This window comes from Stegodyphus dumicola, chromosome 2 (genome assembly GCF_044657685.1).
Source record: "Stegodyphus dumicola isolate Sdum_Otavi_A_Nest chromosome 2, ASM4465768v1".
In the NCBI taxonomy this organism is placed as follows: domain Eukaryota; kingdom Metazoa; phylum Arthropoda; class Arachnida; order Araneae; family Eresidae; genus Stegodyphus; species Stegodyphus dumicola.
In genome coordinates, this window is record NC_140769.1 from 108,916,938 (window position 1) to 108,941,003 (window position 24,066).

General features: G+C 36.0%; 1 protein-coding gene across 2 annotated transcripts in view; it reads right to left on the bottom strand.

Moving 5' to 3' along the window:
* Nucleotides 1-1,547: 1,547 nt before the first annotated feature.
* The window catches only part of mts (protein phosphatase 2 catalytic subunit mts), a 79,971-nt gene continuing 57,452 nt past the window's right edge, over nucleotides 1,548-24,066 (bottom strand). For both annotated transcript variants that reach the window (XM_035361163.2, XM_035361164.2), the window contains one exon: nucleotides 1,548-2,262. In XM_035361163.2, coding sequence (XP_035217054.1) covers nucleotides 2,190-2,262 — 73 coding nt within the window. In that variant the 3' untranslated portion in view covers nucleotides 1,548-2,189. The remainder of the gene's footprint in view (nucleotides 2,263-24,066) is intronic.

A 24,066-nucleotide genomic window follows, 5' to 3' on the forward strand; every position in this document is an offset into this window, starting at 1 on the left:
TTATTTACTTTTATTGGGATATAAAATTTTTCTGAATTTGTCTCACTAGCAGGGTGTTGCATCTACCGATACTGATGGGATATTAAAAGTTGCCACAATAGTAATCTGACAGCATGAAGAAAAGCAAGCCTGATATCACATTAATATAATTATAAGCATGAACTATGTACAGTATCATTAGAAAAATTCACAGAAATGTCCAAATCTGATTATCAAAGTAGATGAAACCAAATTTAATAAAAAGCTAAGCAAGCTCAAGAAATACATATTTGCATCTGCTGAAAATCTACTGTTTCTTTCCTTGTAGATTATTAAGACAAAAGATGATAAATTTAAATCCTAAACTTGCTCAGTGAAATTGTAAACAATTAGATTTGAGCACTTCAAGCATTAACTGTGCTATTTTAAGAAAATAAGAGACTAATGAAACATTAAAAAATTTAGGATATTTAAAAAAAATTTTAGGCATATAGGACAACTCTGACTCCTTCACTATTTCTGATGGGCAATTACACTTCTAAAGAAAGCATTATTACCTTGTTTGTTATTAATCTCCTACTATACTCCATGGATGGCACATACCCTTTTCCAGGATCTGTATGTTAATGAGGAAGGACGACTTGCCATGTTTTGAGACCTGCATTGACGGACTGTCATCAGCTCAGTTCATTGGGCCCACTGAGCCCTTGTGGATTGAGGCACCATGGGTGGCACAAGTGTGTAGTTCATCAGTTTTTTCCCAAGTGGGTGGGTGAAGAAGGCGCGTGTTCCTGTCACGTCAAAGGGCACCACTGCAGCAGTCTGTGAGTAGTTGTTGAATTACGGGTTACAGTCGTTCAATGCTCCTAGTGATGGCTTTTGCTTTCGGCAACATCTACCAGTCGAAATTGGAAGCATGGTATGACAAACCTCAGTAGCTTTGAATATAAAACTCAGGTATTTTTCATGAGAGCTCAATTCTCTACTTTAGCACAAAAAAGCTTTCAAATTTGTGAGTGCTGATTGGCTCTATTCGCTCTACAGCATGATTTTAAAAACTATGCAAACTGTAAATTACTATAAATAATTTTGAAGTTAAAACCACTAAGCATAAACTTATTAAAATTCTTTATATGAGAGTTTTGTTTATAATAGTTTGCTGGTAAATACATATAACAATGAATTATTGGCATCAGAAGCAGTGATTTTAAATTTCTTCTCTTTCAGAACTACTGATAATTTCAAGATGAATTTTAACAATTTATGAATTACATGCAGCAGCAATAAACTTTGCTTTCACTTTTGTATTTTTCATTTTATTACAGTAACTATGCAATATATACACAGCAGAAAATGCAACACTCATTGTTTTAAAACAGTGACTGTTTTTAAAATTAAGAATAATTTAGGTTCATGATGCTCATACTGACAACAGAAATTCATATTTATAATGACAAAAAAAACTTGGTGGTTGTAATTTCTTTTATGGATCACTGCAATCTACACACAAATATTACAGTTTTTTATGACAGTATAAATATATGACGTAAATAAGAGAAACGCAAACATTTACATGACGAACTTTTTATTAATCTTTGGAAAAACAGACTGTACACAATTTTTATCCAAAATAACCTAATTCAAAAAGGGGGCTGACATGAAACATTTGCTTGTAGAAAGGGGTAATAAACAAACAAAAGAAAAGACACATTTTAATGATTTAAAAATTCTGAATAAAAATTACGGTGGCTTCAAACCAGATTAAGCAATGACTTTAGACTACAGGAAGTTAATTTAAAGAAGCATACACAACACTATTTCCTCATGAATACACAAAAAAAACTACTTCCAAACAATGATGAATGCTTTGACAAAAAGAAAATATACTCCTGCTTAAACAGAGTAATGTTAAGTATACAAATATTTGCACAAGTTAAAATAAACTGAATAATGTATACATAAATAATTATAAAAATGATCAGAATCATGGATCTTTTTCCATACACAACATTTTTATCCTCTACAGGTATTTTTTCACTAATCTGGATATCCTGGAAATTTAAAATCATTCAAGGAAAAAAGAAAGATTATACATTCACAGCCAAAGATGTATACATTTCAAGATGTATAACAATTCTGCATTTCAGCAACTGGTAAAACATATACAGAACCTAGTTAATATAATTATGGAAATGTCCAGTGAAATACATTTAAAGAAAATAGTCCGGAGTACGTCTTGTGACATGTGGTTCTCCTCTCCTTGGTGCTGGATCAAACTGTAGGCTAAGGAAGAAAAGAAACAAAATTATTCAGATTACAAATGAATATGTAAGAAAAATTTACCTTTCAAAACCTTAGCTGAAATTCTTTCAGAATGTTAAAATTGTATTAAGGAAAATATATATTGCTATTAGAATAAAATACACAAAGAAAGCAAGAGAAGGCTTGCAATCTACTCTTCTGTTAAAAAAAGTTTGCGGAAAAGTCGTGTGTGTAGCTTCACAATACTATCTGGCTATCAGTGAGCATCAAAGTACTCTCTGTTGAAGAAGAGTATGAAATGACTAATCTAGGATAGCAGAATTTGTACTTGCAATGTAAAAGTAGTTAAAACACTTTGACATCTTTTGATCTCTCACAGCATGCTGTCACGTTTTCAGGTATTTTTTGGTTCAGAAACATATATACACCATGACACAATCACTTTATATGTTAGATTTCACAGCCTCTGATTATGCTGCTCCTTTTTACGCTGGTTACCAAAATTAAAGAATAAAGAGGAAATATATGCTCACTAAAATAATGCTGCATTCAATGCTGTAATTATTTATAATTATTTATATTAATTAAATACAACTGAACATAAAATGGCATTTCCACACATGTTAGCACCAGAAATATGCAAATTCAGTGATTGACAATGTAGTGTGCAATGGACATGAGTTGGAATTCCAGTCTGTAATATTGTTTTTAAAGTGAATGTGGTTTCCGAGAGTGATCAGTATTCAGTACTTATGGTTCAAAGGCATCGTTTAAGTGGTCAAAAGTAGAAAATAATTGATAGAATTGAGGGAGGTCAAGCACAAATGGAGGTTGCTCAAGATCTGAACATCTCTCAAAGTGTCATATCAAGAGTTTCAAGCCACTTTTTAAGCACTGGATCAATTGATAGACAACCTGGTCAAGAGTGACCAAGAGAAACAATGGCATCAGCAGCTGTTCTCGCTGAAGAATTGAAGAAACTGTGAAGACTCAGATGCTATGCACGTGTTATATCAGGCACCCGGGTTAAAATCACATCCTGTGTAGAACTACACAAGAATTCACATAGCTTTCTTGACATAACGTGCAACCAATGTAGAGTATCAATAACACTGACAGAATAACTGCTTTAAGCCTTTTTTTTTTTTTTTGGATAATCCATTTTGAAATATTTGATTCAAGTATTTACAATTTTTGTCAATTTTGTATCTTTTTTTTGGAGTTTACTTTGTACTCCACATTTTGAAGAAAGTGCTTTATTTATTTATTATTATCTAAAGACTTTCTGTGAAACTGTAAATTGACTGCAAAAGATTTGGTTTTAGACCTTCAGGCTGCCACAGAACTAGAATTTGCTGTTCTACTGCTGGACGAAGGCTTAACGAGATTGGATGGTATGCAAGCAAAACCATTGATTGATTTGTGTCCCACTCGCTCTAGTTCCCATAAGGGCTCATTTAAACTGGTGCTGTCGTCATGTTCAATGGGCCCAAGACAAATGGCCCCAAGTATTGTTTATACACAAGTCTAAATATAGTCTAAACAGTGATTTTAAACATGGTTTGATATGGAGAGAGGAAGGAACACACAACTTGCCTTTCCTTGTCCATGAAGTATCCAATTTCTGCAACCGCATTTTAATTATTTAGGGAGAAATCACAATAAATAAGTGCACCGAACTACATATCTTTGAAGGAGGTTCTGTAACCATTCGGAGATATGCTATGTTATGTAGAAGTGAGGGGGCCACCTAATATTTACCCTAAGTAAGCAGGTATTAGCCCCACACACTAACTAGAAAACTAACAACATTCTGGCATCATTACTGTTTGAAGATAAGTGGACAAGGTATTGGAACCCCAAGTCAAATTGTTTAGGGGTGCTGTTGGCCCATAGTTTTCGCTAATGGATGACAATGCTCGGCCTTATTGAGCATATGTGGCGTCAGAATACTTGAAAATGGAAGATATCACTCGAATGGACCCCTTACTCACCTGACTTGAACCCAATTGAACATGTGTGGGATGCCTTAAGGTGCCGAATTTTAGCACACCAAATTCTTCCCAAGACCCTTAAGAGCTGAAAGGTGTACTTTTGAAAGAGTGGTGAGCAATTCTACAAGACTTAATCAACACTTTGATAAGACCTATGAAATCTGCCTGAGAAAAGACCACATACCATATTAAATGAAAAATGTTCCCATCATTTTCGAATTCCCTAAATTTGGTTTTAATTCAAATATTCTGAAAATAAACAACTGCCAAACATTGTAACTCATGCTAACTAATGCTTTTGTACAAATTTTTATTAAGTATCATTAAGTTTTATATTTGTTATTATTCTTTAATTTTTATGACCAGTGCATAAAGATAATTCTATTCAATTAATGTTTTTAGATAACTCAAGCAATCCAAAATGACAGGATAGCTAGATTATGAAAGATACCGCAAAGCATTCTCTAAATGCTTCCAGGGAGTTATGAGCACTAGAGCAAAGATGCATGTTCTGATTTATGTTTCTTTGCTGTAGTTTTTTACATTTCATCCTACATACTCTTTTCTGTCTTTTGAACATAGTTACATGTTTACAGTGACATTCTACAGTTACATACGCAATCTATATATAATTACAAACTTCACAACAATTATTAGATTAGGGATGCTGAAGATAATACAGTCATAATTCTTTAATCCAGATGTCCATAATCCGGACCTCAAAGCTACAAACTTTCTGCGCATGCGTCAACGCATAATACCTTTACGAATTCGCATATGCGTCTACGCATGCGCATTTAATGTATAACAGACAGTATAAGCTAAGCTAAAATTATCTATCTATTTTAGTTAATGCTGCAGATTGCATTGTTCCTTAATCTTCTAATTGGATCCGGCTTATTATTTTTTGCAGACTGTTAGAGCAGTTTTATAAAAGTAAGCTTGAACTTTCGATTATGTCAAAAAGAATTTTTGATTCTGGAGCTACCAAACGATCTACGAAGCAAAAGCATGTTCCGATGTCCATCAAACAAGAAGTGGAATTGCTGGAAAAAAATGGATAAAGGCATATCCTTCGATTCTCTAATCATTCCGAAATCTGTTTATCAATTTCACGCTGCGTCTGCGGAGGGGTGGGACGATGCGGCACACAATGAACTGAAAGTTGATCTGTAAGCACTATCCTTATCTTCAGGGCAGATGTTTTTATTTTATTCGGCTTATAATTCCTTACTAAATGTAGTATTTCATCTCAATGTACTCTGATATGATTTAAATCAAATTCCTCGTCATTATAAATATCACGAATACACATCAAATAGTTTTCTGGCTGCAATTTTCTAATTTCGACTATGCGCAATGTGTGCTTTATGCATGCGTGCGTAGAAAGAAATGTTTAATAAAGTAAACAAATAAATATTAAGCTTTTTTTTTTTTTGTAAATTTTGATATCCTTTAGATCATAATTGCTCTTTATTTGATAAATTACGGTTTCATATTTTTAATTTGATAATTTCTGCATGTCATCTTACCAGATTTAAACTGATGATCTATAATCCGGAAAAACTGACCCGACGAGTCCGGATTAAAGACTTTTGACTGTAGACATAAATTAGAAATTTTGCAATTAACCTCAGGTTTAGGTTGTTAGAAATCTATTTATGACACTTTCTATGTAAAATAATACATGGTGCAAACTATTACAAAATTCAAATAAAATGAATTTTTAAATGATTTGCTTATGTTGTTGTGTTGCTTCACTTTTATAATAATGAAAACAAACAAAAAATCTTATTTCTATTATCCTAAGAATAGAAAAGACAACTGGTACCAATATATTTCATTGCAATTTGAAACTTAGGAGCTTGGCAAGCATGTCTCCACATTCAGGTAAGATCTTAGAAAAACATAATTGTCATATATTAATACAGAAAAGAAAAGTAAATATTTAAAATTAATCTCTAACTTGAAATCTTCAATGTAACTGATGCAATTAAAATTTAAATCAGCAGCAGCAGCATGCAATTAAAAATTTACATAATTTTGTTAATGAACAACTCGGCCTAGAAATAATTGAGTTAAATATTTGAAGGCATTTTGAAGAATTCAACAAAACAAGGTGGGTTTCTATTTTGAATCCAGGAAAACCAAAAACCTATTTGTCAATTAATAATTTCGAAATACCTATCAGCACTGGACATTATTAAAAATGAACTAGTACAAGATGTTATTAAAATTTCTTTTACAATTCTGAAAGTTTCTCATGCAGTGATTCCAAACAGCTCACTGGGGAACTACGGCATCTTCACAAGTGCACAGTGAAATGTTGTAAAAGCTTTATAATTAATTTAACCATTTGGTCAAACTAAACAAAAAACAAAGTGAGAAGTTGGAAAACATCTTTTTGTGTAGATTACAAATAAATAAATAAATAAATAAATAAATAATAGTAGTTATGTAAACTACACATTTTTAATGTAGTTTGCTTTAACTTGACTCTGTATAAAAGTATAGTTGCCGATGAAGAATATTCTTTGCTAATGCAAGCCAATAAGGCTGCGCCTTTTCGATGATGCCATATGATTGTGCTGTATCTCACAAAAATTTAACCTGAGAACACGTATAAGGCTAGAACTGTTGATTTAATGGTTTTGTACAATGGTATTTAATGGTTAGATCAGAGTACATTCATTGATAAATTAATGCTGTTGCCAATGTTTGGCCGATGACATAGTATTGGCGGATTGGGCAATGTTGTGCATTTACATGCCAGAATTGGTGAACATCAGGAGATTTGCTCTTTTTTCTTTTCTCATTGGTTTTAATTTAAAAGTCACTGTTGCAGCCTAGTTTATGAAATAAATTTTCGTTTTATTTTAGATTTGTCCAGGTTTTTTATTTAAGCAAGGCTAAAGTATGCTTTTTGCTACAACTCCAACGGCAACAAGAATGACATTTTCGCAGCTCATTCCTTAAATAGAAATCGCGAACTTTTCTTTGTATTGTTGCTTAAGTTAGCTCATAATATCACATTTAATTCAGCTTTGCAGGTACCGAATTTCAAAAGGTAATTCCCCCCCCCAGAATTGAAAATCCACCTTTTTCTCTCAGGTTCGATTTCATATGAATTCACTGGATCCATTAGGAAAATGCTCCAGTAATTTGACAAAATCATTCTAAAAGATAATCATAGCAGAACTGTGTAGTCATTTTCCAGCCTTATGAGGTTTTGAAATTTTATGTCAAAGATGAAGTTTGATGTCATAACAATTGCTCTCTTCTCCCAGTCAGTAAATCAATGAATGCTTTAATTGCTTTTTTCATTAAGAGTGGGAGTGAGATCGAGGTTGCTGGAATTTGCAGTTTTGCCAAAAATGGGGTGTTCTATTGGTCATCGAATGATTGACATGATTTTAGTAAATTTTTAAATAAAAAAAAATGGATACAATGTAATCTAATGTTTAACACTTTTTTCATTTTATTCTTTATCCTCAATATTTATATTTCATGTAATTTTTAGAGTATAACATCTCAAAATGTAGAATTATATTCTATGGTGGACCCATACACTATTTGCCATATCTACCATTCTCAACTTAGAACCTGTCAGAGCTCTGTTACGAATACAAACGATGGCAAAAAGCACAGGAAAAAGAAAAAAGCTTTTCTAAGTGTTCAAAGATATGCATCCGTCACAAGATTAACTTACATAACTGGCAAATGTTTTCTTGCTTTATATATATACTAGAAAGCCAGGCGGTCATACGAAATGACCGCTGTTCTAGATACCATAAATTGTAATTAAAATAATTTATGCAAAGGTGTCTGCTAATTTAAACTGAATTACCGCGGGCAGGCGGTGAGGACACCCCTTTGCTTACTGCCCCACGGGGTTTCCCCCTTCTACTTGCTTAATTGCTTAGAGTGTAATGAAGGAAACCACTGGCGGTACATTTCTTAAGAGCCACCGCTAGCTCAATAAATAAAGGTGATTTAAATAATGAAATATTAATTCACATATCAAAGATCTCTTTGTACACAACATTTCTTGTGTAGATCTTTCCATCATTTTTAAGCTTGCCTTGCAGAGGACCATCCATTATTTTTAATTTTACGTCCGTTCTTTCACGAACTCTTGAACAGGCAACATAAAGTTGACCGTGTCCAAATGCAGGCTCAGGTAAAAAAATGCCAACACGCTTAAGCGTTTGACCCTGAGACTTATGGATAGTCATAGTAACGGCAAGTTTTACAGGAAATTGTCTACATCTCGATTGAAATGGCAACCCCAATTAAACCTTCCAATTTTTGTGAACGACTTTTAAGTGTGTGAAATTTCTACAGTTCAATTTTCTTAAATTTTCTGGCAAGTTATGGCTTAAAAACAACGTTGGCATTGCTATACACTCACTTCCAAAAGTTAAGCACAAAGATGTAAAATGCAGAAAAATCAACAAATACTGCTCTGACTGACACAAAATTCGGCAAGAAAGTAGCATATATATTTATGCATAAAACAAAATAAATAATTATATACAGAAATGAAAACAATATTAAATTTTTGTAAGTTATCAGATAATGACATACTGAAGACTTAAACAGAATTATGTATAAAGTGAAAATAAACAGCATAAAATGAAAAAAAAAGGACGTTAATAGGGTATGTGAGCCCCCTCCCCCCATCTGTATACAAAGTTTACACTTTGTGACCATGCTTTCAATTAGGTGGTCAACCACCGCAGAATTAAGCAATCACCATTCTTCTTGTAGAGCAGTTTCCACCTCAATACGAGTGGCTGGAGGTGGGACACGTGAAGATAAAGCACGGCCGAGAGCATCCCAAAGATTTTCAATGGGATTAAGGTCGGACGAATGTGTTGGCCACGCCATACGCGCAATCCCTTCACTCTCCAGGTAGTCATCAACAATGTCAGCTCTATGGGGACATGCGTTATCATCCATTGAAACAAAAGTAGGGCCAACTGCGGCCCCGTTTAAAGATGTGCAGGTTGGTGCAGTATCCTAATGAAATCCCTGCCCACACCATAATGCTTCCGCCTCGAAATGCGTGATGTTCGGTGATGTTTTGAGACTGATTGCGTGTTTGTTGTTCACGCCATATCCTTATACTCTTGACATCTGGCTCCAGAGCAAATCTTGACTCATCAGTAAACATGACATTGCCCCAGTCAGACACATTCCAATTGACATGTTCCTGGCACCACTATAATCATGTCCCTCTTCTTGATTGGACAAACAGAGGAACACAAACTCGAAGTACAAACAGACTACTCATCTGTAATCCTCGGCATACAGTAGCTGCAGATATCGCCTTACCAATGGAAGCTGTAACCATAGATGTCCCATGTGTGGAGGTCGCTCTGCAATTCCGCTTGGCTACAATAGCAATACATCGATTTTCTGCGGCAGTTGTAACCCTTGGGTGACAGGCTACGGGTCTTCGGACAACTGTCTGTGTGGTTTGGAATTGTTTCCATAAATGTGAAATTACAGAATGATGAACGCCGAAGAAAAGAGCAACATCTGTGATCGACTGTCCTGCTTCAATGCGCACCACAGCTCAGAATCTTCCATTTGTCTTCTGGAGGTCATAAAAACACGCATGTCTTGAAAACAAATCATACAAAAGTTTTAAACACCTTCTATCAGCGCTTACAATCAACTTCTGTAACCCTTCATAAAGCTGGCTTCTTATAAGACTGCTTTTTCTGCACATTTATTGACATGAAAGCGCGATTGGCTGTTACCTAACATATTTGCATACTTCCATCTACCTCTGCAGCGAATTGCATCCTCTTCAATTCTGATTGGCTTCCGGAAATTAGCATTTTCCTCTCCGTGCTTAACTTTTGGAAGTGAGTGTAACATAGCATACAAGCTACACGTGATTGTGTAAGGCTAAAGAACTTGGAAACACTGGATGGTACAGAGGACAGTTTGATGTATGAGGACACAGATGCTGATTTAGAAGAAGTTTCATTTAGCTCTGGAAATGAGTGTGTTGGTTTTGATGAAGATTAAAAGGTATTCTTTCTCAGACAGATTGGGTATTTGCAGAAAGTATTACTTTGTATTTGTATTATTTGTATTGTATATTTAAAAAATTCATTATAATGATCAGTAATAAAGTTTTATCTTTCAAAAATGTGTATAAAATGGGGTTTTGCCTTTTACATCGGCAAATACAGTACATATACATTTTAAAAGTTTTACTATTTCAGTATTATTCAGTTACATTTATTTCATTTTTTTAGAACTCTTTTCAAGACAGTTATATTGATATAATCAGCTAAATGTATTTGTAAAAAGGTTGCATTTTTAACACTTTAGATTTATTTCATTTTTTTAGAACTCTTTTCAAGACAGTTATATTGATGAAATCAGCTAAATGTATTTGTAAAAAGGCTGCACTTTTAACACTTTACTAAATTTACATGATGACAAATACACCCTATAATTTGCAAATCTTAAGTTTTATTTTTTCAATCAGTCTGCAACCAGGATTAGGTTTCTTCCTGAATATGTGTTTTCTTTTTTTAATCACTATTAGGAGCTAAAATTCAGTTTTAAATTCATCCAAACTCATAGACGTGAATTTACATTTTGTAGTTTGTACCAAGAATAAATACATATATACATATATAATATAGAGCGTCTCATTTATCCGACATAAACAGGTGGGCAGAATGTCAGATAACAGGGAGGGGGGAAAAGGGGAACTATGTACAACACTTGCTGATCTTGATGCTGATAGATGCCCCTCTCTTTTTTTTTTTACCACAACATCTTTCTTTCCTTGCGACATCTTCTTTTCTTTCTTTTGCGACAGATAAGTAAGACTCTACTGTATTATTACAGAATGTCTTTGAGAATAAATTAGGCTAAATGCACCGATGATGAATGTATTTTAATTTATTAATAATAAAATAATGGCGTATATAAATAAAATGTATGAACAATAGAAATACACAAAAACTTATCTTTTCCGACTGATTTTAGCCAATGTGAAAGAGGCTTCTCAACCCTGCTGACAATACATTATTCCCCAAATCTTATTTTACCTTGAAGCCATTTGCAATATATTAAATCTTGTGTTGTAGAAAAGAATGCATTATTTCTGAAATTTGACATGGTGTATGTAATGTATTTTAGATTAAACTTTAGCAGGATTTAAGAAAATTTTCTTTTTCAATTTTCCATTCAAAATTACAAAAGGTTCTGCATGCAACAGTAAAAAATGTTCAGTTTTTACTATGATGAAGACAACTGCAATTTTTTATAACTAAAAATTTATCTTCTATTTCTTCCAATTAATTATGCTATTTTCCTATTTTTGTTGTTGCTATAAGCTGAAATTCAGTTTCAGATTCTATATAAACTTGCAAATATGAAAATAGATCCCAGAGCAAGTACATAAATACAAGGTCCGGCTATTAATTTCCAGGACTCATGGAATAACTCAGAAGAAAAAAAGGTTAAACCCATAGCCATTTAAATATGATTCAAAGTAATCCCCATCAGTTGTAATGCACGTCTGTGCTCGGCTGTACAAATTTTGGAAAGTTCTCTTGATGGCTTCGACATCCTGAAATCTTGTTCCCTTTAGCGAATTTTTCAGCTTAGGAAACAGAAAAAAGTCTGCGGGTGCTAGGTCTGGAAAGTATAGTGGATGCTGCATTTCAACGACATCATGCTGGGCTAAGAATTGCCTCATTGTGTGGGCAGGCATTGTCATGTAGCAGCAGCCAACTCCCATTTTGTTAAAAATGAGGCCTTACTTTACAAATTCGTTTTTCAAGTCGGTCAAGAACTTCTGTGTAGAACTGTCCATTGATAGTCATGTTAGGAGGAAGAAATTCATGATGAATGAGTCCATCGCAATCGAAGAAAGCGATTAACATGACCTTGATTTAGGATTTTCCAAATCGAAATTTTTTCTACCTTGGTGAACTTGGAGATGGCCATTTGGAGCTTTGACACTTGGTTTCAGGGTCATATTGATAACACTAAGACTCGTCTCCCATGACTATCCTATCCAGGAACACAGGGTCAGCATCAGCGTTGTCGATAAGTTCGCCGCATGCGTCCAGTCTCAACTGCTTTTGTTCGTCCCTTAAATGGTGAGGAACGAATCTGGAACAAATCTTGCATTTGCCTAGGTCTTGCGTCAAAATTCGCCGAACCGTCTCTTTGTCCATGTTAAATTTATTGGCGAGTACTCGAATAGTCGATCGACGATCGCATTTCACTACATCATGAACTTTTTCAATTGCTTCCGGCGTGCGGACGGACTGCGGCCGACCTGTGCGTGGATCATCTTCAACGCTTTTGCACCCATCCCGAAAGCGTTTAAACCATTCAAAAGTTCTTGAGCGGGATAATGCTTCCTTGCCGTAACTTCTTTTAACATTTTGTAGGTTTCTGCAGCTGTCTTGCCCAATTTGAAGCAAAATTTAATGTTAATTCTTTACTCCATTTTCACTTCAACAATAAGAATTTAAGAGCTACGTTTTAATGCACCTTTCCATGAGAACCACTTACTTCAGAATGGCGGCATTGCACGTCACATGCACAAGAAAACGCTTTTCAATATGCAATCATTAGCGCCATCTTCAGACTTTTTGTCCTCCTACAGTTACGTCAGTCCTGGAAATTAATATCCAGACTGTTGGTAGTGGTGATAAAGGCAAAGCAAGACTAAACTAAATAAAATTCATGCTTTATTCCATAAATAAAATAAAAGAGCTAACACTGTAGCCTTTACACTTAAAATCATTTGATTGAAAGCAAACTAGCATAATGCTAACTGATAATCACACAAGAGAACAAGAACAAGAAGCTTCACCGATACCGGCATACATATACGAGGGCAATCCCCCCAAAAAAAAGGTCTCCTATATTTTTAGATATACAAAGAACCGTTTATTTTCTATAATTGCTACATCACTTTAAAGATTGAAGAATGCTTTATTTTTCAACATAATCGCCATTTCGGTCGATGCATTTTTGCAGACGCTGTGACAGTTTTACAATGCCCATGTCATACCAGCTTGCCGCCATGCCCTTCAAGAAGCGTTGAATCTCATCTTTCACCTCATCATCAGAGCAGAACCGCCGTCCAGACAAACGTTCCTTCAACTTGTAGAAATCGCTGGGTGCCAAGTCCAGACTGTAGAGTGGGTGTGTGATGACGTTCCAACCAAAATTTTGCAGGAGATCGACGGTTTGACTTGCGACGTAAGGACGGGTGTTGTCGTGTAGAATGCTTACACCCTTGCTCAACATCCCTCTTCTCCGGTTCTGAATTGCCCTTCTGAGTGAATTTCAACTGGTTTAACGCCTTTTGCGTTCAAAAATCGAATAACTGCGCGCACTTTGCACTTGGCGGTAACGTTTATCGGAAACTCCATTTCGATTGGCTGCAAAGCCAAGACTGAGCATCCGAGCGAAGCGCCTGCGTGCTTATGTGGTAGTGGAGAAGGCACCACTCACAACAGTGTTGCCAACAACCATATTAAAACTTTCTCCACGTCCCCCCAAAATAGGAGACCTTTTTTTGGGGATTGCCCTCGTATATTATACAGTCAAAAGTCGTTAATCTGGACTCGTCGGGACTTCGGCGATTCCGGATTATAGATCATCAGTTTAAATCTGGTAAGATGGCATGCAGAAATTACAAAATTAAAAATATGAAACCGTAATTTATGAAATAAAGAACAATTATGATCTAAAGTGTATCAAAATTTACAAAAAGAAAAAGCTTAATATTTATTTGTTTACTTTATTAAACATTTCCTTCAATGTAAGTTGCTTCGTTTCATGTGATAATACTTTCTCTTTAATTCTATTAAACAGACATAATTTCTTGTTTAGTTACAAAGTTCCGCTGTTCAAATCCTATAATTGCTGTGTTGAGAATACCGACTAATTTGTCAATCGAAATGTTTTCGTTTTCAATAACCTCTGGGTCACTTTCTTCACTATCGGAAGCGAATTATAATGACGAGGAACTTGATTTAAATCATATCGGAATTATAAACCAAATAAAATAAAAACATCTGCTCTGAAGATAAGGATAGTGCTGACAGATCAACTTCCAATCCGCAGCGTGAAATTGATAAACAGATTTCGGATTTCAAAACATACTTTCGCTTTGTAGATACAAATTACATATTAGTAAATATATATCGGAAATTCTATTTGACATAATCTTTCTAATCTATCATAATCTAATAATGACGTTTCTGCCCCCCCCCTCTGCCGCAGAGCAGCGTGAAATTGATAAACAGATTTCGGATTTCAAAACATACTTTCGCTTTGTAGTAAGTATATATCGGAAATTCTATTTGACATAATCGAAAGTTCAAGCTTACTTTTATAAAATTGCTCTAACAGTCTGCAAAAAATAATAAGCCGGATCCAATTCGAAGATTAAAAAACAACGCAATCTGCAACATTAACTGAATTAGATAACTTTAGCTTAGCGTATAACTCCGTTACACATTAAACACGCATGCACACAAACATATTCGCAGCTGTAAGGGTCTTATGCACTCTCGTAAACGCCTGTGCGCATGCGTGAACGTGACGCATGCGCAGAAAGTTTGTAGCTTTGAGGTCCGGATTATAGATCATTCCGGATTATGGGTGTCCGAATTAACGACTTTTGACTGTACTCGGCCGACCCGCCGATTTTGACGTCATCGGCCAAAACCACGTTAGCTTACCGCCGATCGACCTACGATCAAAATTTGCATGTGGATAACTAAAGCCAACAAACGGCCCTCTTTTCCCCATGCAAAGACAAAAACAAAACTTTCACAGAAGTTCATAGTTCAATTCTATTATACGAAAACACTTATTGTCTTTAAACACTGAAAACATCTAAACAAATTTTCTTAAATTAACAGCAGTCGCTGCTTTTGTAAATAAGTCGGCAGTATTTAATTTATTGGTGATAAATTCAAGGTTAAACACTCCATCATTTACTAGTCTTCTAACAAAGTGATATTTTACGTCTATGTGCTTGGTTCGGCGATCTAGAAAAATCAATGGCAGACTCGTTATCACAAAATAGTTTACACTCTCTTAAATTAAACTTTAAAATTTCATCTTGTAAGACATTTTTCGTCCACATTAATTCTTTCGCTGCTTCAGATAAGGCGATATACTCTGCTTCCATGGTTGATAAACTTACACATTTTTGTTTAACAGTTTTCCAGATTATCGGTACTTCATCTAAATATAATATAAATCCTCCCATGGACACACGGTCATCTCTATTACTTGCATAATCAGCATCTGAATAACAATATAAATTTAGATGTTTAATCTTCGATAAGTTTAACTTATATAATTTAGTACTATTCAGATAACCAAGTAATTTCAACAATGCTTCCCAATGCCTAATTCCAGGATTCTCCTGAAATTGTGATAAGATATTCACTGCATATGTAATATCAGGCCTTGTCCTGTTAGCTACAAAAACTAAACATCCTAACAGATTTCTAAAGAGTAATGTATGCATTTCCGTAATTTCTGCACTTGTAGATGGGCAATCTAATTTTGTAAGAATAGTGCCCTTAGCTATGGGAAGCGAAGTTATTGGTATCTGGAAATGTTTAAATTTTTCAAAAATTTCTTCGATATATTTTTGCTGGTGTATAAAAACCCCATTCTCATTCTCTAAGAATTCAATTCCAAGTAACGTTTTAGTTTTGCCTAATACTTTAAGATCAAAAACTTACTCAGCTGTGAAATTACTTTATCTATACTATATTGTTCTTTACTAAAAATCACAATATCATCTACATATAACAAAAGAATTACATTTGAACCCTTATAAACACAATTACACCATTGTATTTTCTTAAAATGTAGATTTTCTAAAGTACTTTCAAATTCACAAAACCATTCACGGCCGCTTTGATGTAGACCGTAAATGGCCTTGTGTAATAAACACACTTTATTTTTCTCTTCGATAAATCCCTCTGGTTGGGTCATATATATTTTCTCATTTAGGTTTGCATATAAATATGCGTTCTTTACATCTAACTGACAATTAGTCCATCCATATAAATATACCAGGATAGTGAAAAATATTCTTATGATTGAAAAATTTACTACTGTACTGTAAACATCATCAAAATCTTCACCTCTTTTCTGCCTGAATCCCTGTGCTACTAAGCGTGCTTTGTATCTAACCACTTGATTCTTTTCATTTCTTTTTAGTGTATAGACCCATTTGTTTCCTATTATAGTTTTATTTTCTGGTTTTTCGACTAATTCCCAAACCTTTCTTTTCTTTATTGTGTCGATTTCTTCTTTCATTGCCTTATCCCATTCTTCGGCATTTACTGATTTTCGTGCTTCTTTAAAATTTTGTGGGATAACTATTTCTACAGAATTTGCCTCTTCAGACACAGAGCTAGTCTCCTGTTCTACGAAATTAACTTTCCACGAGTATTCGTTTTTTCCACTAAAATCAAACTTATCTTTTTCATATTTAATATTTCTTGCCTCACAATACTTTTCAATATCATTATAGGATCTAAAACGGGTGTCTGTTCCCTCTACATAATAATATATGTCTGTACGTGTTCCATCTGGCTTTTTAACTGCTTTTCTTTGCCAGTTTAAGTCTGATACTTCTTTCGGAGTAGATTTGTCATCTGACAACTTTATTTCTTCTCTAGAAATTTCCTGTTCTTCATCTGATTCTGCTAATAGCTCAGATTCCTCTAGTCTTTTAAATTTAGGTTTTGTTTTCTGTTCCAGGATGCCATTTGCTGCACACAGTTTTTCATCGAACTTCACATTACAGGTTTCTATTAATTTGCGCTCTTCTGGCAGCCATATCCTATAACCCTTAGCTTCCTTCGCATATCCTACCATGATTCCTTCTTTGCACCTCATTTCTAATTTATTCCTAATCTGTTTTGGCATGCCAACATAGGCTTTACAACCAAGTACTTTAAAAATAAACAACACTGGGTTTTCTATTTAGGAACATTTCATAAGGGGTTCGGTTGCTTTTATGGCATACTCTATTCCACGTATGTACGAAACAGCCAAGAGCTTCTGCCCACCATTCTTTTCCCATTTTACCGTCATTAAGCATAACTTTAACTGCGTCTAATGCCGTTCGGTTAAAACGTTCACACACACCGTTCTCTTCTGGGGTGTACGCGTTCAACACTAATTCCATTTTCGGCTAAGTACCCTTCGAATTGCCTGTTACAGAATTCCCCACCATTATCGATGCGTATACTTATTAATTTTCTATTCGTCAGTCTTTCCATTTGCCTATGATAATTCTTAAAGTTGTAGAACGATTCGTTTTTATTTTTCATACAATACACTGTTACTAATCTACTATAGTCATCTACAATAGCAAGAAAATATTTACTCCCACCCTTAGATGGAACTGGTAGTGGGCCACAAACGTCTAAATAAACCATCTGCAATGGTTTATCCGATCTCTTCGGAACAGATTTAAAAGTTATTCTACTAGATTTAGCAATAATACACGATTTACACCTCTCTATTGATTTTTCAATTTCTGGTAACCCTTTCACGCTTTGATTCTTACTAGTTTTCTTAATATAATCAAAATTTACGTGCCATAGCATTGCATCGTCTACTTTATTTAACTTTCCAATTTCTGTACTGTAACCAGCTTCCCTTTTACCTCTTGCATATCTAAATGGTTTTACGTGATAAAGTCCGTCATATTGTTTAGTGTAGCATAATCTATCCCAATTATTAAAGTATATCCACATCTTCCCTTTTGAAATCACAAAATGAGCACCAGCCTTTTCTAACCTTGCTCCCGATAATAAATTTCTTCTTAGATTTGGATTATATAACACATTTTCTAACTCAATCCAATTTATTCGATTGCCTACTTTTACTGCAAATTTGACAGTACCCTTTCCTAGTACTTTACTTTCACAATTTCCTACAGCTAAAGACATACGTATATCGTTTATTTCTTCCAAATTTGTCATTAAATTTCTATTATTACAGAAATGAGTTGTAGCTGCAGTATCTACAACCCAATTAAATTTATCTGCATTACCTCCTTTATCTGTAGTTGTTACATAATTTTCTACTAACATTAATTCTTTATCTTTAAACTGTCCATTTTTATGGACATTTTTATATTTTTATAGTCTATTTTAAACTTCTGATTTTTACTTACATTTTCTTTACATTGAGCAATTAAGTGCCCAAATTTATGACATCTGAAACAAGGTCCTATTCTCATATTCCCCATTTTTTTGTTAGATTTAGTTTTATTTTCAACTTTATCTTTCCTTGCGTTTAAACTAATAGTATTAAACACGCTTACCTTGCTGTCTTCTAAATTGGCAATTACCTGGCGAAGTCGGCTTTCTTCTCTTACCAATTCTTTCCAGCGTAAAATCTTCGTCCTTCCACCTATATATCAACTGTACAATGCCGGAGTATTCTTGGGGTAATCTCCTTACTGCCTGGAATCCTTTAAAAAGATCTGCCAAGTTGTGACCAGCTTCAGCCAACTTCTTTGCAGTCATTCTTATCCTCGCGATAAATAATCCTATTTCTTCATTTGGCGTATATCTAATACTAAAAAATTCATCCAGTAACTGAATTATCCTTGCTCTTGTTTTGGGTTCAAATTGCTTCTGTAGAACTTCCCATGCTTCTTTACCACTTGAACATTTTTGTATCAGCGGCCTGAACTCAGCTTTAATTCCGTAATATAATGTAGTGAAGGCTCTGTTTTCTCAGTGTGAACTCCTGTTTCTCACGCCTTGTTGCACTTTTATCTAATTCTTCTTCTTTGTCTTCTATGAAGCTCCAACAATTTCTATCCAGTAACAGCATTTTCATGTCGACTTTCCATCGATCCCAGTTGTCATGGTTTAACAACTCAAAACCTTCAGGTAATAATGACATCTTCAATTAAGTGTGATCACTACGACTTGAACTAACTTCTAAGACAGGTCAGCTTCTTTTCGTCAATAACGGCCCTCTTCACCTATATTCCTTCAATGCTGAGTTGAACTGGATGACTGATTATCTGTTGGCGCTGAGCCCATAACCCTGTTGGTAGTGGGGACAAAGGCAAAGCATATTTTGCTTTCCTTAAATAAAGCTAAGACTAAACTAAATAAAATTCATACTTTATTCAGTAAATAAAATAAAAGAGCTAACACTGCAGCCTTTACATTTAAAATCATTTGATTGAAAGCAAACTAGCATAATGCTAATTTATAATCACACAAGAGAACAAGAACAAGAAGCTTCGTTGATACCAGCATACATATATGTTATACTCGGCCAACCCGCCGATCTTGACAACATCGGCCAATCGGCGGCAACCACGTTAGCTTACCGCCGATCGACCTCCGATCAAAATTTGCATGTGGAAAACTAAAGCCAACACAGACCTTGTATATTTGGTGGTCATGTGTGCTTAATGCATGATATAATTAAAGAAAATAAGAGTAGACAATCTCCTATAACAAAAGAATATATTAAGTACTAAATTACATTGCAGAGATCAACGCAGAGCTCGGAACACAGTTCATGCTACCGTCGCGTACAGTTGTCTTGCGAGAAGTTTGAGTGAGTAATGACGTCGCTTTGCTGCTCCGATTAAGAACTGGATTTTACACGTGGCGCCATCTCATGAATAGAAGTTGAAGTATCTGTCGGAACGCCACAGTACTCCCCCCCCCCAAGTACCATCGGTACGTTATAAGTACTTTGGGTTAAATTTAACCTTTCTTCCAGATCTGGTAGTTTTAGGTTGCTCTTTATCGGGATGTAAGCTTTCTTCAGGGAGTGATGTTGATGAGGAAGTTGTTGGATCTTGCATTAGAAATGCTGGTTTGAGACGATCGATTCCAATCACTGATTGTTTGCCATTGCAGATGATGGTGAAATGTTTCGGTATTCGTTTGACAACTTTGAATGGACCATCATATGAAGGTGTTAAAGTTGGCTTAATTGCATCGTTGCGCACGAATACGTGCGAAGATGTCTCAAGCGCAGGATGTACAAAATAGCTTGGCTGGTTATGCGAAGATGCTGGGGTTGGCGAGATATTGCTCATGGTCTCACGTAAACGTTGAAGGAATGTTGGAGGGTTGATAACTGGAGTAGATTCTGGGTGAAAGAATTCGCCTGGCAGGCGGAGGGTTGCACCATATAACATTTCAGCACAAGTGCTACCAATGTCTTCTTTGAATGCTGTGCGAAGACCAAGCAAGACTAGGGGTAAGGCTTCTGTCCAGTGTGTGCTACTGTGGCACTTCAGACCTTGTTTGAGAGATCGGTGAAAGCGTTCCACCATCCCATTTCCAGATGGATGGTATGGTGTTGTGCGAATATGGCGAATGCCAAGAAGAGAGGTGAGGGATGGGAACAAGTGACATTGAAATTGTCGGCCTTGGTCAGTAGTGATGGTGGTAGGCATGCCAAATCTTGAAAGCCACTGGGAGATGAATGCTTGAGCTATAGTTCCAGCGGATATATTTTCAATAGGAATGGCTTCAGGCCATATTGTGTACCGATCAATACAAGTGAGGAGGTAAGTGTAACCATTTGAAGGAGGCAATGGGCCAACCAAGTCTAAGTGCACATGATCAAAGCGTCTTGCTGGAAGGTTAAATTGTTGAATGGGGCTGTGAGTGTGACGGGATACTTTACACCGTTGACATCTAATACATGAACGAGTCCATTCTGTGATGTCTTGATTCATTGCTGGCCAGACAAATCTGTCTGCGATCAGCTGTTTGGTGGCACGGATTCCAGGATGTGCCAAATTGTGCAAGGCATTAAACACTTCACATCTAAAATTGACAGGAATATAGGGACGTATTATATTGTTCTCTATGTCACAGTAAATTTTAAGCGTTGGATCAATGTGCAGCGGTTGTAACTGAAGGGAGGTTTGTGGATTTGAGATTAGGTTCTTGAGTTCCTCATTATGCAATTGAGCTTTTGCAATTTCAGAGAAATCTGGGGTAGTAAGGTTGATATTGTTTACCCGAGACAAGGCATCAGCGACACAATTATCAGTACCAGACATATCTGATATCTGTACTAAACTGGGCGATGAAATCCAGATGTCGAAGCTGACGAGGAGAACATGAGTCAGTTTTTCCTAAAAGCGAAGGTTAATGGTCGACGATCGGTGAAAATGATGAAGTCGTGTCCTTCCAAGTTGTGCCGGAAGTATTTAACAGCACAGTACACAGCAAGTAGCTCTCTGTCATATGTGCTGTATTTCCTTTCTGTAGTAGTAAGTTTTCTGGAAAAGAATGCCATTGGGGAAAGTCCTTTAGTGGTATGGGCTTGAAGCACTGCTCCTATGGCCGTGTCAGATGCATCTACCATTATAGAAAGCTGATCACTAGGTGAGTGATAAGAAAGTGTGGTTGCATTTGCGAGATCGTGTTTGCATTGCACGAATGCTGCAGATGCAGATTCAGTCCAAGGGACAGCTCGTTGATCTTTTTTTTTTTTTTTTTTGCTATTCTTCAGAAACTCATGTAGGCAGGCTTGTGTTTTTGCGGCATTTGGCAGAAAGCGTCGGTAGAAATTTAACATTGCTAGAAAACGCTTCAGTTCAGAGATGGTTTTGGGCTGAGGTAGGTCGTTAATTGCTTTGACTCTTTCCGGTAAAGGTTTGACTCCATTCTGGGTGATAAGACATCCAAGAAAGGAAACTGAGGGTTGACCAAGTACACATTTGGATGGATTTAGTTTTAATCCATGATCTTGGCTCTGGCAAGTTCGAGGGTAGAAAATATGTTTGTTCCATGAAAAAGATGGGTACAGTCTTGGATATGTGGGACTAGATATCTGTCAGGGACTGTGACGGCATTAAGTCGACGATAATCTCCACAGGGCCGCCAGTCACCATTAGACTTTTTAACCATGTGAAGTGGACTGTCCCATGGACTTTTAGATGGGCGAATGGTTCCCTGTGCTAGCATGAATTCAAATTCTTTGCGAGCAGCTTTTAGCATCTCTGGAGAAAGACGACGAGGCTTAGAAAATACAGGTGGGCCATGTGTTTCAATGTGATGATACACTTCTGGCTGATGAGTATGCTGCCCTGATTTGGATGGGTTTAAAATGTCAGGGAATTCTGCTAATAACCGATGAAACCGTGTGCTGCCCGATACAACACTTATGTTGGTCGGTACGTTCGATATGTGAGAAGCTTGGCCCTGTGATGTCAGCTGAGTTGTAGCATCAATTAAGCAATTATTCTTGACATCCACTAGAAGGTGAAAATGTGTCAAGAAGTCGACACCAATAATTGCTTGAGTTACATCCGCAATAATAAAAGGCCAGTTGAAAGTCAGGCGCAAGTTTAAATCAAGTGTCAATAGTTTGGTGCCGTAGGTTGCAATTTGGGTACCATTGGCTGCATACAGTACAAGTTTATTAAGTTGGTGAGCATTTGTTTTAGTTCTCGGGAGCACTGATATGTCAGCTCCAGTATCTACTAGAAAACATAACTGAGTTGAACGATCAGCCAGTACTATTCTGTCAATGTGGCAGACATTCTGTTGGCCAGCAGAAGACCGCCCATTTAGTTTCCCGCTTGTACAAAAGTGCATGGAGGGGCACACTTGCAAGCTTGAGAGCCAAAATTCATATGATAAAAACATATGCCACTTGTGGGTTCTTTGTACTGCGTTCGAGTATTGTGACGAGATTGACTCCTGCTTCGGGCACGGAATTTATTACGTAGGCCCTGATTTGATCGATTGTATCTCCATGAAGCATGAAGACTTGTAGAGAGTTCAGATACTTTTTTGGTCAATTCAGCCACTTGTTGTTCGAGGGATGAACTGGAAGGTGCAGCATTAGCAGCACTGACATAAGCTGGAGTAACAAGTTCATTAATTTTGTCAGCCATTGCTGCTAAACGGGTTAGATCTTCATTGGAAGCAGTGAGAATGATTTGTATGTTATTAGGGAGACGCGAAAGCCATGGTGACTTCAACAAGTCGTCACTAAAATGGCTTCCTGCCAGATCACGCATTCGTGACAGCAAGTATGAAGGTCGCTGATCTCCAAGTTCAAGTCCTTGTAGTAAAGTACGTATTTTTGAAGATTCACTTTCTGAATAGATTTCGATGAGCCGCTGTTTCAGTTTGGAGTATTTATCACAATCAGGTGGTTTTGAATTCAGAATATCAGACTCAATTGCTGCAACTACATGGTTGAATTTTGTAGAATCCTCACTAATGCGAACGATAGAAAATTGTGCTTCGATCTGAGCGAACCACAATGAAGGATTATTTTTCCAGAAAGGCGGTGGTTTCACCGCAACGCGTGTTATTTGTGGCTCTGGTGGAATATCGTCGGGCATACTGATAGATAATTTTCACTTTAATTAATAAACACTTAACAGCACAAATATCGTAGCATGAGGATACACTATTGATATTTTACCATGAAAACAATAAATATTTTAACCATGCAGAAAAAATTTACGTAACGATACACACACACAAATAAGACAGGGTCAGCAATTACACACACAAATAATATTTTACCGAAATGCACTTGAAAAGAAACCCCTATTTGAGAAAAAAAAATGATGCGTTCATTTTGTATTGCGCACACACAAAATCACCACTTCACACTGCTAAGGCACTTTCGAAGGAAAAAGGAAATCACTCCTGTAACACATGGGAAAAAAATTCACTACTTTCGAACACTGAGGGAAGAATTTTGCCGTAGCACGTTGCAGAAAAATTACTGATGTAGCACATTTAGCGAAAATCACTATTGT